The following is a 14997-nucleotide window of genomic DNA, read 5'->3' as shown; positions in this document are numbered from 1 at the left end:
TTATCTGAGGTTTGCTAATTCCCCACGAGCATGTTATTAGTACAAATCCACGCGGAGATACATGTGTCATAGTGTGACACGTGTGATATCCGAACCTTCCATTAGGTACCTGCGCTGTTTAGATCTTTTGGCAAAAGATCAGGTCATTTCACACCTCATGTGGGCCACGACATATCAAAGTGAATTAATGGCTAGAAAAATAAATAAATTTACTGTGTATTTTGTGGCCCATCTGAAGAGTGATATACTCTTATTTCTTCACATAAGATCTAAGAACCATTTTTAACCTCATGGAAAGCTCAGATCTTACACACGTGTCTTATGTTTGACGACGTACTCGCGTCGATGTGTACGGATATACACGCGCGTGGATTTTGCAAAACATAAAAAGCAAGAGGTGAAGAGAAGAACGTTGCGTTCATCGTTTCTCCTCATTTCTGCTGCGTTCATCTTCTCTTTTTCGCAATACCATGTAAATCGTTTCTTTCAACAATCTCTTTTTTTGTTAAAATCATTTGAAAAAAGTGATAAAAATCGACGTAGAAAATAGTAGTAATAGCAATAATATACATTTTATTAAATTTTATTTATTTTTGGCAGGGAGAATGAATTGAAGCCTATGGATTCGGAACAGCTGAGAGAAAATGCACATAAGATGGTTGATTTCATTGCCGACTACTACAAAAGCATCGAGAACTTCCCTGTTCTCAGCCAAGTACATGTAATTCGTTCTCCTTCTCCGTCTCTGCTTCTTTCATTCATTTTCCATTTTCTTCTGTTTCAGTAATTGCATTCTCGGATGTTTTCCTCTCTCTCTCTCTCTCTCTCTTCTTTCCTTTTCCCTGAAATGGGTCTTGCTGATACTGCTTATACAGTCTATGCTGCTACTTTTTTTTTTTGTTTTTTTTTTTTGTTTTTGGAATCTGTCATTTTTGTTTGTTTTTCTGAAATGGGTCTTGCTTAAAATGTAATTTCATCGAACACAGCGTAGGCAACACTCACGTGGGCCACAACATAGGAAACAGTTGGGATGGAACGCCCACCATTAGTTTGAGTAGGGCCCACCATGTTGTTTTTATGCCATCCAATCCATTCATCTGATGTGTCTCTTCAGGATGGAAGAGTTACAAATATGACACTATTCCAAAACTCAGGTGGGCTATACCATGTGAATTTAGAGGTTTTAGGTATGATATTTTTTGGGGTGTTTCACTTGAGTGCTGAATCAGCCTGATATTCAGGCTCAAGGCCAAACAAAGGGTGGTTTACCTGATTGATGGCATGGATTTCATGCATGTTAAGTCATTTCCCGCACGTCAGGGAAAGTTACCCAGGTAGGTCCATAAGCGGAGTACACAACTTTTTTCCAAATTTTAAGTGAGAATTGGGATTTTTTGTTTTGATTTGGATGTGATTTTTCTGCTTACATTGTAGTAATCATATATCTGTGACAAATGCAAATGCAAGGGCTACTTGCAAGATCGTGATCAGGGCTATTCATCACGTTTGGCGCACCATGTATGTACTTTGCCTAAAAATCAGGCCACTGTGTTCATCAGGTGGACAACTGCATGTACGAAAATGGATGGTTAAAATGTGACCATCTTTCCACATTGGACATACGTGTGTGCCCCACACCGGCCTGACTTTTGGGGCACTTCACATGAATGTTGGGGCCTGGGTCTTGATGGTGCAGGTTGAGCTGGACTAAAAATCCTACCTCAGCGAGTAGCTTTAGTGGAGCTTTGTTATAGCTGTTTCCATGTCCATTTTCCATTCAGTAACAAATACTCAGTTACTACAATGCTGCTTTGTTTTAGTATTTTAGTTTTTTTTTTTTCCCATTTAAATTCCTTTATGTACTTTTAATTGGGTCATGCTTTTCCCATTTATACTTTTCCCTATGCAATTCAGTTAGTGTGGTGGTTGAGAAATGAAATTTATTAAATACTCCATTAAAAAAAAATGATTCGGATTTGGTCCTTTCTTTTTGGGTACGAGTATTGCTGTTTCTGAATTTGGGCACTTCTAACATTGCTAATTTCAATCATCTTCGCATACGTGATGGTTAAATTTCGGTATTATTATTCGTTAATTAAGAATGCTTGAGGTCTTTCATTTGAGCAATTCACTCTGTGCTTCTAGTTCTATCAAACATAATAATAGTTCTCTGATAAAGGGCCTCGTCTGCAGCCTGGCTATCTACGTGAACTTTTGCCAGATTCAGCCCCTAACCATCCTGAATCATTGCAAGATGTCCTCGATGGTGAAGTTACTCCTCTCATCTTCACCCATTTGAAGCAAATGATTTGATTAATGCTCTTTCTAACCTGTCCATATCTTCTTCTTTTTTATTGACCTTTCAGGAGCATGCACTAATAGCTATTTCCCTTTATTTGAACACAGATGTTCGGCAGAAGATATTACCAGGTGTGACCCATTGGCAAAGTCCGGATTACTTCGCATATTTTCCTTCCAATAGCAGCACTGCTGGATTCTTAGGAGAAATGCTCAGTGCCGGTATAAACATTGTGGGGTTCAGTTGGGTCACTTCTCCAGCTGCAACGGAACTCGAAGTGATTGTTCTGGATTGGCTCGCTAAACTGTTGAAGCTACCGGACCATTTTCTTTCATCGGGTGAGAGCGGGGAGGATTATTTGCTTAATTAACACATGGAGAGCTGCCTATATTTTCCGCATCCAAAATCTATAGTTACTTGTTGCAGTTGTTGTTCTCTATTAAGATGTAGAAGATGAACCGCTTGATATGCTTGAGATTATTTGGTTTTTCTCTCATTTTTCTTCGAATATCACACACACACACACACATTTATATCTCTGTGTGGGTGTGTGTTCATATTTGTATCTCTCTGGGGGTGTGCATCCATATGATGGTTATGTATATTTTTCTAGTCATTCTAAACAGCGCTAGGAAGGAATCTGCATTCATCTGAATTACTTCTTCACTTAAATAATCTGCATTTTTCTTGGTGAATGGCTTTCAATCCTTTCCAGGGCAAGGTGGAGGGGTGATTCAGGGCACAGCAAGTGAAGCAGTTCTAGTTGTGTTATTGGCTGCACGTGATAGGGTCTTGAGGAGGGTTGGAAAAGACTTCCTTGGGAAGCTTTTGGTTTATGCATCCGATCAAGCACATGCCGCTCTGCAAAAGGCTTGCCAGGTATATCAGCAACGGCCGCTAATGTTGTATTCCTGTGGACTACTTGCAACATTTATATATTTAAAGATTTTACACTTTTACTCTACGAATGTAAGAAACATTTCCATTGTCCGCTTACGGGACTGTGTTCCTAGGCATTTGATTGACATTATTTGGATCGGGTCATACCGATTTAACTATAACATGGATATTGAGATTGTAATTTATTGACAAACTGGCTATTGATCTTTGAAGTTTCTTTCTATAATGGCAGATTGCTGGGATTCATCCAGGGAATTTTAGATTGCTGAAAACGGATTCTTCAACAAACTATGCCCTCGATCCTGATTTAGTTTGTCAAGCGGTCTCTGATGATCTTGCAGCTGGCTTAATACCCTTTTTTCTATGTGCGACTGTAAGAAACATCTTATATCAAAACTTCTGACATCAGTTATTTTTCCTTTCTTTTCCTCCACTGTGCTGATTCTAATTCTCCTGAGAACGCATTTCTGTTATTCCTGCTGGGAAACTCCATTACACGCAATGTTTATGTTTCCTGTAACCTGAAGTGCTCATATTATCCACCGCCACTGTTGGTCCTGGCAGTAGCCATGCATGGCTACTGCAATGCAGAAATAGCAGCCACACATGGGTACCTTATGCACCATGTGCCTGCCATGTCCTTGGGACTACCAACTATGTGCATTCAGTGCCTTGAACCAGACCCAGAGCTGACACAGTTCTTTGTGAACCACTGTGTACCATGTGCACATGAACCCAAATGAAGCATATATATGCTGTTAATAGAGCATTCATGTGTGTTGAACCCTAGTTCAAAAACCAGAAAACTCCACTCAACTCAATGTTTGGCTGAGTCGGGTTGACTCGAAGACTCAAACCCATTCGTCTTGATATTTAATTACTGTAAATTGAAAAATTAGGATGTTAATAAATATTTAAAATAGTTACATATAGTTTAAGTAATATAAATAAAACTCAATATAAAGCAACAATATTGGATGTGAATTGATGGTTAGTAGGTGTTGCTTGCCTTAGGAGAGGTCATGTGTTCAATCCTCACTTACTCTATATATATATATATATATATATATATATATATATATATATATATATATATATATATATATAAATATAAAACCCCACCATTTGTAAGCAGAGTAACTCAGTTCGAGTCTCGGCAAGTTGACTCGATGAGTTTCTCACGATCAAGCCCGATTCATTCCTAGTACTGAGTTTCCTAACGAATCGGCTTGAAATCTCAGTAAGTGGGGGGAGGCATGTCCCAAGTTTCGGGTTGAGTCAGTGAGTTTTAGAACCACTTGCAGAAGATGTGCATGGGATTTAATTTTTAATTTTTTGGGTAACAACTTTTTATTTAAGAAGTGCTAAAAGGTGACAGAATACAGAAATGCAAAAAAAGTAACCACCTCACCCAATTACAGAGGTGAAGAGCACAATTTTCCCCCACTATTACGGCAACCCAACTTCCCAATGAATGCCCAGGCCCTACTTACTACCCACTCGACACTAAGGCTAGCTTTATGGAAACACCTTCCATTTCTCTCTTCCCAAATCCTTCAAAGGCCTGCCATCAAAGAAAGCTGCCGTGATGCCATTTTCTCCTTTCCAACTTGCACACCATGCCACGCCAACAACAACTCACCAATAGAACTTGGCATGGCCAAAAAAATGTTGAACCCGGAGAGGTCATCATTCCACGTGTTGGACGCAAACTGGTAATGGATAAAAAGGTAATTCCGAATCAGTCCCACACAACAAACAAATGTTAGGTAAAAATATCCCCAATTTCTGAAGATTATTGATGCAGGACAATTAACCACTTGCTCTAAAAGCTCGAACTGTTAGAGGATGACAAATTAATCCCTTTATCTCATAGCCCAGGCCCCACATCTCATCGGTTAGGACCTCGGCCGAACCCCCCTCGCGGGTCTCAAATCACATGGGTACCGCCTCATAAGGGCCGCCCACCCCGAGTGTGTCCCTGCATCCCACAGGCTACCCTACTCGAGCCCGCTGTGAAATGCGCATTAATCACCCCCGATGAGGAGTCTCGAACACGAGACCTCTCCCGTGGGCCCCGCCCACCCCGAGTGTGCTCCTGCATCCCACAGGCGACCCCACTCGAGTCCGGTGTGAAAATGCCCCTGCATTAATATCCCCCGGTGTGGAGTCTCAAACACGAGACCTCCCGTTCTGATACCAATTTGATGCAGGGCAATTAATCACTTGCTCTAAAAGCTCAAACTGTTAGAGTATGACGAATTAATTCCTTTATCTCATAGCCTAGGCCCCACATCTCATGAGTTAGGATCTTGGCTGAACCCCCCTCGTGGGCCCCAAATCACATGGGTACCGTCTCACACGGGCTGCCCACCCCGAGTGTGTCCCCACATCCCACAGGCTACCCCACTCGAGCCCGGTGTGAAATGTGCATTAATCACCCCCGACGAGGAGTCTTGAACACGAGACCTCTCCCATGGGCCCCGCCCACCCCGAGTGTGCCCCTGCATCCCACAGACGACCCCACTCGAGCCCGGTGTGAAAATGCCCCTGCATTAATTATCCACCATTAAAATCCTCTCTCCCAACAAGCTAACAAAAAGCTATGACTTTTGGCGGAGCTGCGTAGGACCAAACATGCTTAGTGAACTTTGACTCCTCCATCCGCTTCTGATTTGGCTATCATAAAATGAAAGGACCTGACTAAGAAGCTCGCTAACATCTCCCATTTCCACACCATGTGCATGGGACACACACACGCACACACACACACACAAAAGCACACACACAACCACACACATAGAGGCACACACCCACACCCACACCCACCAAATGCACGCATGCACACAAGTTATATTTGTTCGCAGTGTTGTCAAAATTGTTATCGTATCGCAAATCGTAATAGGGGTTGAATCGTATCGTAAACACACACCCATACAAAAGTTACATTTGTTCACAAGGTTGTCAAAATCGTTATCGTATCGCAAATTGTAATAGGGGTTGAATCGTATCGAATTGCAAATCATATCATAAATCGTAAGATTTTTTATGATCTTCTTAAAAATATGAAAAAAAGTAGAAAAAAAACTAAAAAAACTCAGCAATCATCCTTTTCCCACAATATGCACAAGTAATACCATGTCATGATAATGTTAAGGGATTCTTATCTTTCAATCTTTCAAGAGTTTTTCTTTAAAAGACATACAAGTATCCTTTAATAATTTATGTTCTTGGTAACTTTCTTGAATGTAAAATCACATTAAAAGAGGCATTTGATTCTGTAGACCGACGAAAAAAGATATTTTGATTTCTAACCATCATTCTACAATATATATAAGTCAATATGATCATACCCATCCATGAAAACATTCCAGATAAGTCATACATTAGTTTGTTGTTTCGACCAGTTAAGAAGTAAGAAATCATTAAAAAAAGCTTAATGATTTAACATTGAAGAGAATATATATATATATATAAAATTTAATCTCCTATAAAGAAAAAAATAAAAGAATTTACTTTTTCTAAATGATTCCTTTTTTTTTTTTTCTAAATGATTCTTAAAGCCCCCGTAATTTTAAAAACATAAAATGAAAGTCAAGTGAAGCTTAAAATAGAAAAGAACAAGTATAATTTGAATCATAAATAATAGGATTCAAATCATAAAATCGTAGGGTTCGTATAAAAATGGATTCAAACCATTTTGCTTAAGATTCGACTCAAATCTTAAATCATAGAATTTTGACAACACTGTATGTTCGCAAACTTAAATAGGATAAGGTAAAATCTTTGTGTTGAGAATTTTTTTTTTTTTTACACATGCACACAAACCACCACACACTCACGCCATAGTGGGATTTCACCACCTATGGGTACTCGAACCCTCAACCAGGTGTTGAAACTCCTGAGAGTCTACCACCGGAGTAAGAGCAAGGACCCATCTTCGTGTTGAGATATGGTTACATGTATCGAGTTTTGATTTTTCATTATCCATTGCAAGAGTATTTGAAGTTTCTTGCATGGTTACTTTCAGGTTGGTACAACTTCTTCAACGGCTGTGGATCCGTTGTCTTCATTGGGCAAGATAGCTAAGGTAACAATTACAAAGTAATATGTTAATAGAATTAACAATGATTTTTTTTTTCAAGGCAATGCTTTCTTTTGATAGACACACACACACACTCACACACACTCACACACACTTTTATATAGAACTGGTAAGAGACCTTTTCCCAAATGTTGAAAGCTGTGATGCATGCGTGTGTGAGTGGCCTTAGGCCTTGGGTGATAATAGATAACAACCCTACACGCAGTAATGGATAAACCAATATGGATAATAGGAGTAGCAAGGTATATTCCAAAGCTAGATGTTAATCTAAATGCCCTCTAAGAAAAGGGACATTTGAATAAATCACCTCTACGAATCCAGATATTTGACGGAGTCTTTTTACGTTTTGTTCTAAATGAAAGCAGAGTGACTGGACTCTTATTCGTATTATGGATGGGTTAATAAAGGGACTTCATTTTTATTCCTTAATTTGGAAGATATCTATTTCAAATGAGTAGAGTTATAGGATGGATAAAACAAAATGGAGTTCTGCACCATGAACTTTGTACCACGCACATCACTTCGATGGGCCCCATAGTGATGTGTGCTGGACACCCACATCGTGCATTTGGCAGATTCCCTCTAGGTTATGGGATGTTCCAAAATCAGCCATGTTCAGAACTCAATATGGGCCGGACCATTTTAAACCATGTGAAATCACGCCTAAAACATCGAAAAGCACTTGGTGGGGCCTACCTAAGTGTTGCAATAGCCTGAAATTTGGTGTGACCCCGCATACAAGTGGGACACACTATGGATGGGCTAGATGTCTAAACCTCATCTCACTGGGCCCTACAAATAATCATGAAGTTTTCAATGGGTGGACATCTACTCTCAACTATTGTTTGTGGTGTGGCCCACCTAAGTCATGGATTGGCTTGATTTTTGGGCCCATGGCCCGCGATGGAAGGGTGCATTTGATTGATGGGGTGGATGTCGGTAGTGTTCGAAGTATCAGTATTGCTACAAGTTTTGCTAGCTAGGGACACAAAAACAATATCGATGTCGCCGATAAATGGAAAATGTGGCGAAACGTTGGGGAAACGTGGGGCAAACAGTGGAATTTTTCTATAAAACTTTAGGAGATGCTAAAATACACACATTCCATATTTAGAAAAAAATTGCAAAAAGAATGCATACATAATAAGTGTCCATTTAATGGGGGCCTAAAAGCATGTGTTGTTGTAATAAATCAGTCCAACCATCCCATCTCATCTATTCATCTAACCATCCCATCTATCCATGCAACCACCCAACCTTCCATCTAAACATCCATCGATATTTCAAAATATCGACAACACATGATATTTCATTAAGAAGTCATTGACAACTATACAGGAAACGGAAGATTGTCGTGTTGATATCACCCATGTTGCGATAATGATAATATCGCGATATTATCAATATTATCATCGACAAATTGGACATTGCATACAACCATGCGCCTATAAAAAAATTGAAAATGATTTTTTTTTAATAAAAATATTTTTGGCGATATCGGTACATTAGCGATACTATCGAAATATCGCTGATACATTGGCAATACAAGGGACACGTGGAATTTACACAGTCGAAAATATTGGCGATACATTGGCGATACTTAGTGATACATTGCCGGTACCTGGAATTTCTGATACTACCAGTGTTATCGGTATCGCCAAGCTAACGTGGATATTTCAATAATAACGGGATACTTCAAACAATGCATCAAACTAGTATGACAAATATTAGGCATTTAATCATTGAGCTTTAATATGGGTGGGCAAGATTGTTCACATTGAATGGGTCCAATCAACAATTTGATTCATCTATTTGTCAAGGGCCATCATGGATGGCTTATGAAAAGGTTTACTCTTTTTAGGCAATCATAACCATCCCATCCATGGCTTGGAGAAGGATGGCAATAAAAAACAAGGCAAATCAAGGATGGAATGGATCATCTGATCTGTACAATTTTTGCAAGGTTGTCCATACGATGTTTTCTCCACTTAATGAGCAGTTCAGATTGATATATTTGACTGTCGAAGTGAAGCCATGCAACTAAGAGTACTATTGACTTACAGTTCTCTGAGAGCACTGGAGCATCTCTCGTATTAAAGATATAGTCAAATAGATCAACAATTATAACAAAAAGGATTGGCTTTCATGGGCATATACATCCAACAAAAACAACAGCTTTACAAATTCCAGGTTTATGACTCCTGGTTCGAGATGTCAAGACAAACAATAGATTAGTCAACGAAAGGAATAACAAATCCAGGATTGACTACTATGATTCATAATTCCCGAGACAAACAGCCCCAACCATCCAAAGGTCCCCTTAGCTCCTTAGTGTAACATTTCCTAGCAAATTAAACTTCAGTGAAATGACATTGATCTATTCTGTACTTGGTACCTAGTCCGGTTGGAAAGAGACCTTAATGGTAAACATACTGTTTAAAATCATCATGCTTCTTTTTGCTGTGAAACATGGTTGAAGCAAGGTAAAAAAGGAAAACCTCAGATGGTGTGTCAAGTTGCATGTTTGACTGTTGATTTGGTCAGTATATGCTTAATATCTGCAATTATTAAAACAATTCACTATTTGTTCTAGGCCATGACTCCTCGCAATGATGCTGAAATAGGAATTCGCTTTCCTATATCTCAATTTTCTTACTGTCCCAGATTTGAAAGCCATAGGCTCAACTAGATAAGAACTAGCTGGTTTCTCATATATAATATCATTCGTGTGTTGTTGGACACACATGACAGTGGGGCGCACAGAGCTTGACCTCACCTTATTATACATATACATACATAGGGAAATGGTACTATAAGGTTGACCTCGCCTTATTATACATTCATATGCATATACATACATACATATATAGGGAAATGGTACTATAAGGTTGACCTCATGGGAAGCTTCCCATGAGGTCAAGCTTTGTGGGCCTCACCATGATGTGTGACAAACATCCATCCCATTAATCAGATGCACCATTCCATGGTGAGCCATAGGCCTAAAAATCAAGCCAGTCCATGAATTATGTGGGCCACACCACAATCAACAATTGAGAGTGGATGCTTGCCATCAAAACCTTCTTGATTGTCTATAGGGCCAATGAGATGTGGTTTAGACATGCAGCCCATCAACTGTGTGTCCCGCTTGGATGAGGGGTCACACAAAATTTTAAGCCATTCCAAAACTTAGGTGGGCCCTACCAAGTGCTTTTAGATGTTTTTAACATGACTTTCTATGCTTTCAGATGGTGCGGCCCACCTGACTTCCCGATATGGCTGATTTTTGGCACATCCCATAATCTAGAAGGGACCTACCAAATGCACGCCATGGATGTCCATCACACATCATAGTCAAGCTCTATGGGCCCCACCATGATGTGTGATGGACATCTACACCGTGCATTTGGTAGGTCCCTTCTAGGTTATGGGATGTGCCAAAAAACATTTGTATCCGGAACCCAGGTGGGCCACACCATATGAAATTATGGGAAATCATGCCTAAAACATCTAAAGCACTTAGTGGGGCCCACCTGAGTTTTGGAATGGCCTAAAATTTGGTGTGACCCCTCATCACACAAAGGATGGGCTGGATGTCTAAATCCATCTCACTGGGCCCTATACACAATCAGGAAAGTTTCAATGGGCGGGCATCCACTCTCAACTATTGCTTGTAGTGTGGCCCACCTAAGTCATGGATTGGCCTCATTTTTAGGCCCATGGCTTACCATGGAAGGGTGCATCTGATTAATGGGATGGATGTCCCTTTTTTCTATTGGGTTTCAATATTTTTTGAGAAAGTTTTTAAATGAATAATTAACATGTCTATAGATGAAAGCAATTCCCATTTTAGGAATGATTTGTGTCCATGGAAGGATTTATAGGTTGCAAAGAATGAAGGTGTTGTAAGAATGCTCATTTGTTCTGTTTGGTTACATCAATCTAAAGAGAGGCTTAAACCATTATATGTACAAGAAAACAAGATTCTCGGGTGTTTAGAAAAAGCAAGTGCTCATTTTCAAGCTTGGGATTTGGAAGATGGTCAAATATATGTTATGGTTGGCTTAGTGGACATTTTGGGTCCTCATTTGGATACACACATAAAGTGTATATGACCCTAAGCTTGTTTCACCAAGTGCTTTAATCCCACATTATTCCAGAGTGCCTTTGTTCCCTAGCTTCTCTACATGATTGGCAGTGAGTTGATTAACATGATTTACCATTTGACAACCATCCTCACCTGGGATCAAGGTATTCCATAACGGTTATGGCCACCACCATTACTGTTATGATATGGGCCGTAATGGCTGTTATAGCCTTCTTCTTCTTTTTTCCCCTTTTTTATTGAAGAAAACCTATATTGGCTTCGTATCCGCTATTACGAGGGCCAGAACAACTATTGTGGGGCTGTTACAAGTCATTTTTTCCATAATGGCCATTACAACTCCGTAACATGTAATGGTTGCCACTATTTGATGCAGGACATGAAATTAAATATAAGGTGCAAGATTTCAAGCTTTAGATCATACCAATTTCTAAACAATCACAAAAAAAAATTACATCCCACATACGTTCAAGCATTCAACAAGGGGAATCTATGGGGGTCCAAGCCTACACACGTTTAGGGCTAGATCAAGTAGAATTATAAATCAAACAATACCCAATGGAGTGTAGATTCATCCAATCCTGCAGAGGACTGTTTCCCAATTCAAGAGATTCACCATGTTTCAAATAGGGGAAAACTTAGGGTTTGCAAAAGTTGGAAATACTTAGGATTTGGGATTTTCTAGGGTTAGGGTCTGGGATTTAAGGCGAGAGAGGAGAGGAATAGATGAGAAAGAAGAACCTGAGAAGGATCCTGCGCGTGGACAGCAGGCCCACCTGGACGCACGTGCGTGGTTGTCTGGTAGCACGTGTGTGGGGCCCACAAAACTGAAAAAAGACTCCTTGGGTGTAGTCGGCCAGGGGAGGCCCACTCTCACACCAAGTTTCGGGCCGATTTGATGTACGGTGAGTGCATGATGCTCTACCGAAGTTTCAGCCCCTTGGTGGGCCAGAATCTGGAAAGCTATTGTAGAAGAGAACTTGAGTGCAAAAAAAAGAGGATAAATCTGAAGATGGGATGGCTGTGGGAGATGAAGGATGTGGGGTGTAGGGATAGGGACGATATGGGATGGTTATGGCTTTGCATCACGGTAGTTTGCCCTTCAAGAAGGGAGGGTTTTGCACCCAATTAGATTCTTCAACTCAGAGAACTAGAGAATAAGAAGAAAATGCAGAATTTTATTCATAAACTTCAATGAAAAAAACCTACATGGGGTTGCCTATTTATAAGAAAAACCCTAAACCCCAAAAGCTGCGCCATGTGCGCACACTATTACTTAGAGACGAAGTAACAAAAATAACAAGTAATCAACGCAATCAAAACCGTTTATGATGTTCCTAATAACGATAATAACCAAAACTCAAAATCCTAGATCATCTAGGGTAGAGGGCTACGATCATGAGATCCAATGGTGAAATCCACATGATGATTGGGTCCACTCCAATGCTCCATAGCACAACCCCCTAATTAAAAGGCCCTCCATAGAGGTCGTCGTCGATCTAGATCGATAGTGGGGCCTTCATTCTCCTTGCGTATGTGCGTAGGGTGGGGGGCGTGCGCGTACACGTGATGTCCCCATCAACTCTCCCCAGGTGCGAAGGTTTCGCCACTGACGAAATAAAACTCCTAAACTGCTTCAAGATGTTAGGATCAAGTCTCTGAAGCTCCTCCTCAGTGAGCCACGCACAATCTGACGCTGGCCGTGACTTCCACTTGACCAGGAACTTTTGAAATCTGCCGCCCGACTTCGATACTATCTGATGGTACAGGATATCTTCTATCTCCTCTCTGGGTGTGGGAAAGGTAGGTAGAGGTTGGGAAGATGGGTCGAGAATGGGCCATGGATCAAAGAAAAAATCTGGGGAATCCGGATGGTTTGGTGAAAGGCTGGACAAGGTATCCGTGGTCCCTTGAAATGGAACTACATTCTCCACATTGAATGTGGAACTAATTCCCATGGAAGGTGGAAGATCTACTACATACGTATTGAGACCGTTTCGTTTTATAATTTTGAATGGTCCAGCGCTACGCGTTTGTAATTTACGAACGACTCCCTGCGGGTACCGCTTTGGCCTGATGCGGACCATCACAGAGTCCCTTACATTGAATTCTTTGAATCGTTTATGTTAATCTGCAAAAATTTTGTAATGTTCATTACTAGTATTGATCTTTCGCTTGATTTCTTGATGCAATGAATGAATGTGATGTGCGAAGGACTCTGCAGACTCTGATGGCCTATGGGACAGGGACATAAGGACAAGATCAATATGCTTCCAAGGTTTATAACCAGTAACGACTTCAAAAGGACTTAAACCTGTGGATTTATTGATAGAACTATTAAATGCAAACTCGACGATAGATAGTGCAGTGTCCCACATCCTAGTGTGTTCCCCCACTAAACACTTGAGCAAATTTCCTAGGCTCCTATTGATCATCTCGGTCTGAGGGTGGTAGGCAAAAGAAAATTAGAGCCTAGTATTCATCATATGCCATAGTGTCTTCCAAAAATAACTCATGAATCGCACGTCACGATTAGATACTATGGTTTTGGGTAACCCATGCAGCTTGACGACCTCATTAAAAAACAACTTGGCAACATGAAATGCATCGGAGGTCTTCGAACAAGGAATGAAGTGGGCCATTTTAGAAAAATGGTCCATGACAATAAATATGGAATCGTGTTTCCGAATAGTCTTGGGGAGCCCAGGCACGAAGTCCATATTGATGTCCTGCCAAGGGGCGAATGGAACTGGCAAAGGTGTGTATAGCCCCATGTTTTGCTGTTTTTTTGCTTTGCTAGCTGACAAGTACGACACTACCCTATAATTTTGGCCACGTCTCGTTTGAGGCTTGGCAATAGAACGTATCCTCCACTAGGGCAATGGTTTGTCTTGACCAAAATAACCTGCGATCCCTCCTGAATGTAACTCTCAGACAAGAAAATCGCGGAGGGAGGTGTGAGGTATACACAAGCGGTCACTCCTAAACAAATATCCGTCCAAAATCAAGTACTCACTGCTAGCTCCTGACGGACTTTCTAACAACGATGCGTACACAACTCCAAAATCTGGACACTCAGAATAATCCTCTCTAACACGCTCTAGCCCTATGACTTCGACACTCATGTAATTGAGTAACGTGACTTGATGACTCAACGTGTCGGCAGGCTTATTCTCTACACTGGCTTCGTGCTTAAGCACAAAAGTATACTCTTGAAGGAACTGGATCCACTTGGCGTGCTTAGGGTTTAATTTCTTCTGAGAGTTCAGATATCTCAAGGCCTTGTGATCTGAGAACAAGACGAATTCTTGCGGCAATAGATAATGACGCTAGTGGCGCAACGATTGCACTACCGCATAGAATTCTTTGTCATAGGTGGAGTATTTTTGCTTCGCCTCATTCAGTTTCTTACTAAAGAAGGCGACAGGGTGCCCTTCCTGAGTAAGTACTCCTTCTATGCCGACTCCTTATGCATCGCATGCGACTTCAAAAAGTTTTGAAAAATCCGGAAGTCGGGTAACTGGAGCTTCGGTCATCTTGACCTTTATCTCCTCGAAGGCCTTCGAAGCTGACTTCGTCCATTAAAACTCT

General features: G+C 40.7%; 1 protein-coding gene across 5 annotated transcripts in view; it reads left to right on the top strand.

Moving 5' to 3' along the window:
- The first annotated feature begins 376 nt into the window (after positions 1-376).
- LOC131245748 (tyrosine decarboxylase 2) overlaps positions 377-14997 on the top strand; it is a 34630-nt gene continuing 20009 nt past the window's right edge. For 2 of the 5 annotated variants that reach the window (XM_058245422.1, XM_058245420.1), the window contains exons 1-7: positions 378-472; positions 601-721; positions 2194-2266; positions 2407-2637; positions 3015-3178; positions 3432-3572; positions 7230-7289. In XM_058245422.1, the coding sequence (XP_058101405.1) occupies positions 471-472; positions 601-721; positions 2194-2266; positions 2407-2637; positions 3015-3178; positions 3432-3572; positions 7230-7289 (792 nt within the window). In that variant the 5' untranslated portion in view covers positions 378-470. Of the gene's footprint in view, positions 473-600; positions 722-2193; positions 2267-2406; positions 2638-3014; positions 3179-3431; positions 3573-7229; positions 7290-14997 lie in introns of all 5 variants that reach the window. The other 3 variants (XR_009170967.1, XM_058245419.1, XM_058245421.1) reach the window with 3 other exon arrangements.

The sequence above is a fragment of the Magnolia sinica genome, chromosome 5 (assembly GCF_029962835.1).
Source record: "Magnolia sinica isolate HGM2019 chromosome 5, MsV1, whole genome shotgun sequence".
NCBI classification, from domain to species: domain Eukaryota; kingdom Viridiplantae; phylum Streptophyta; class Magnoliopsida; order Magnoliales; family Magnoliaceae; genus Magnolia; species Magnolia sinica.
The sequence above is the reverse complement of the archived record's forward strand: the minus strand, read 5'-3'. Positions and strand labels throughout refer to the sequence as shown.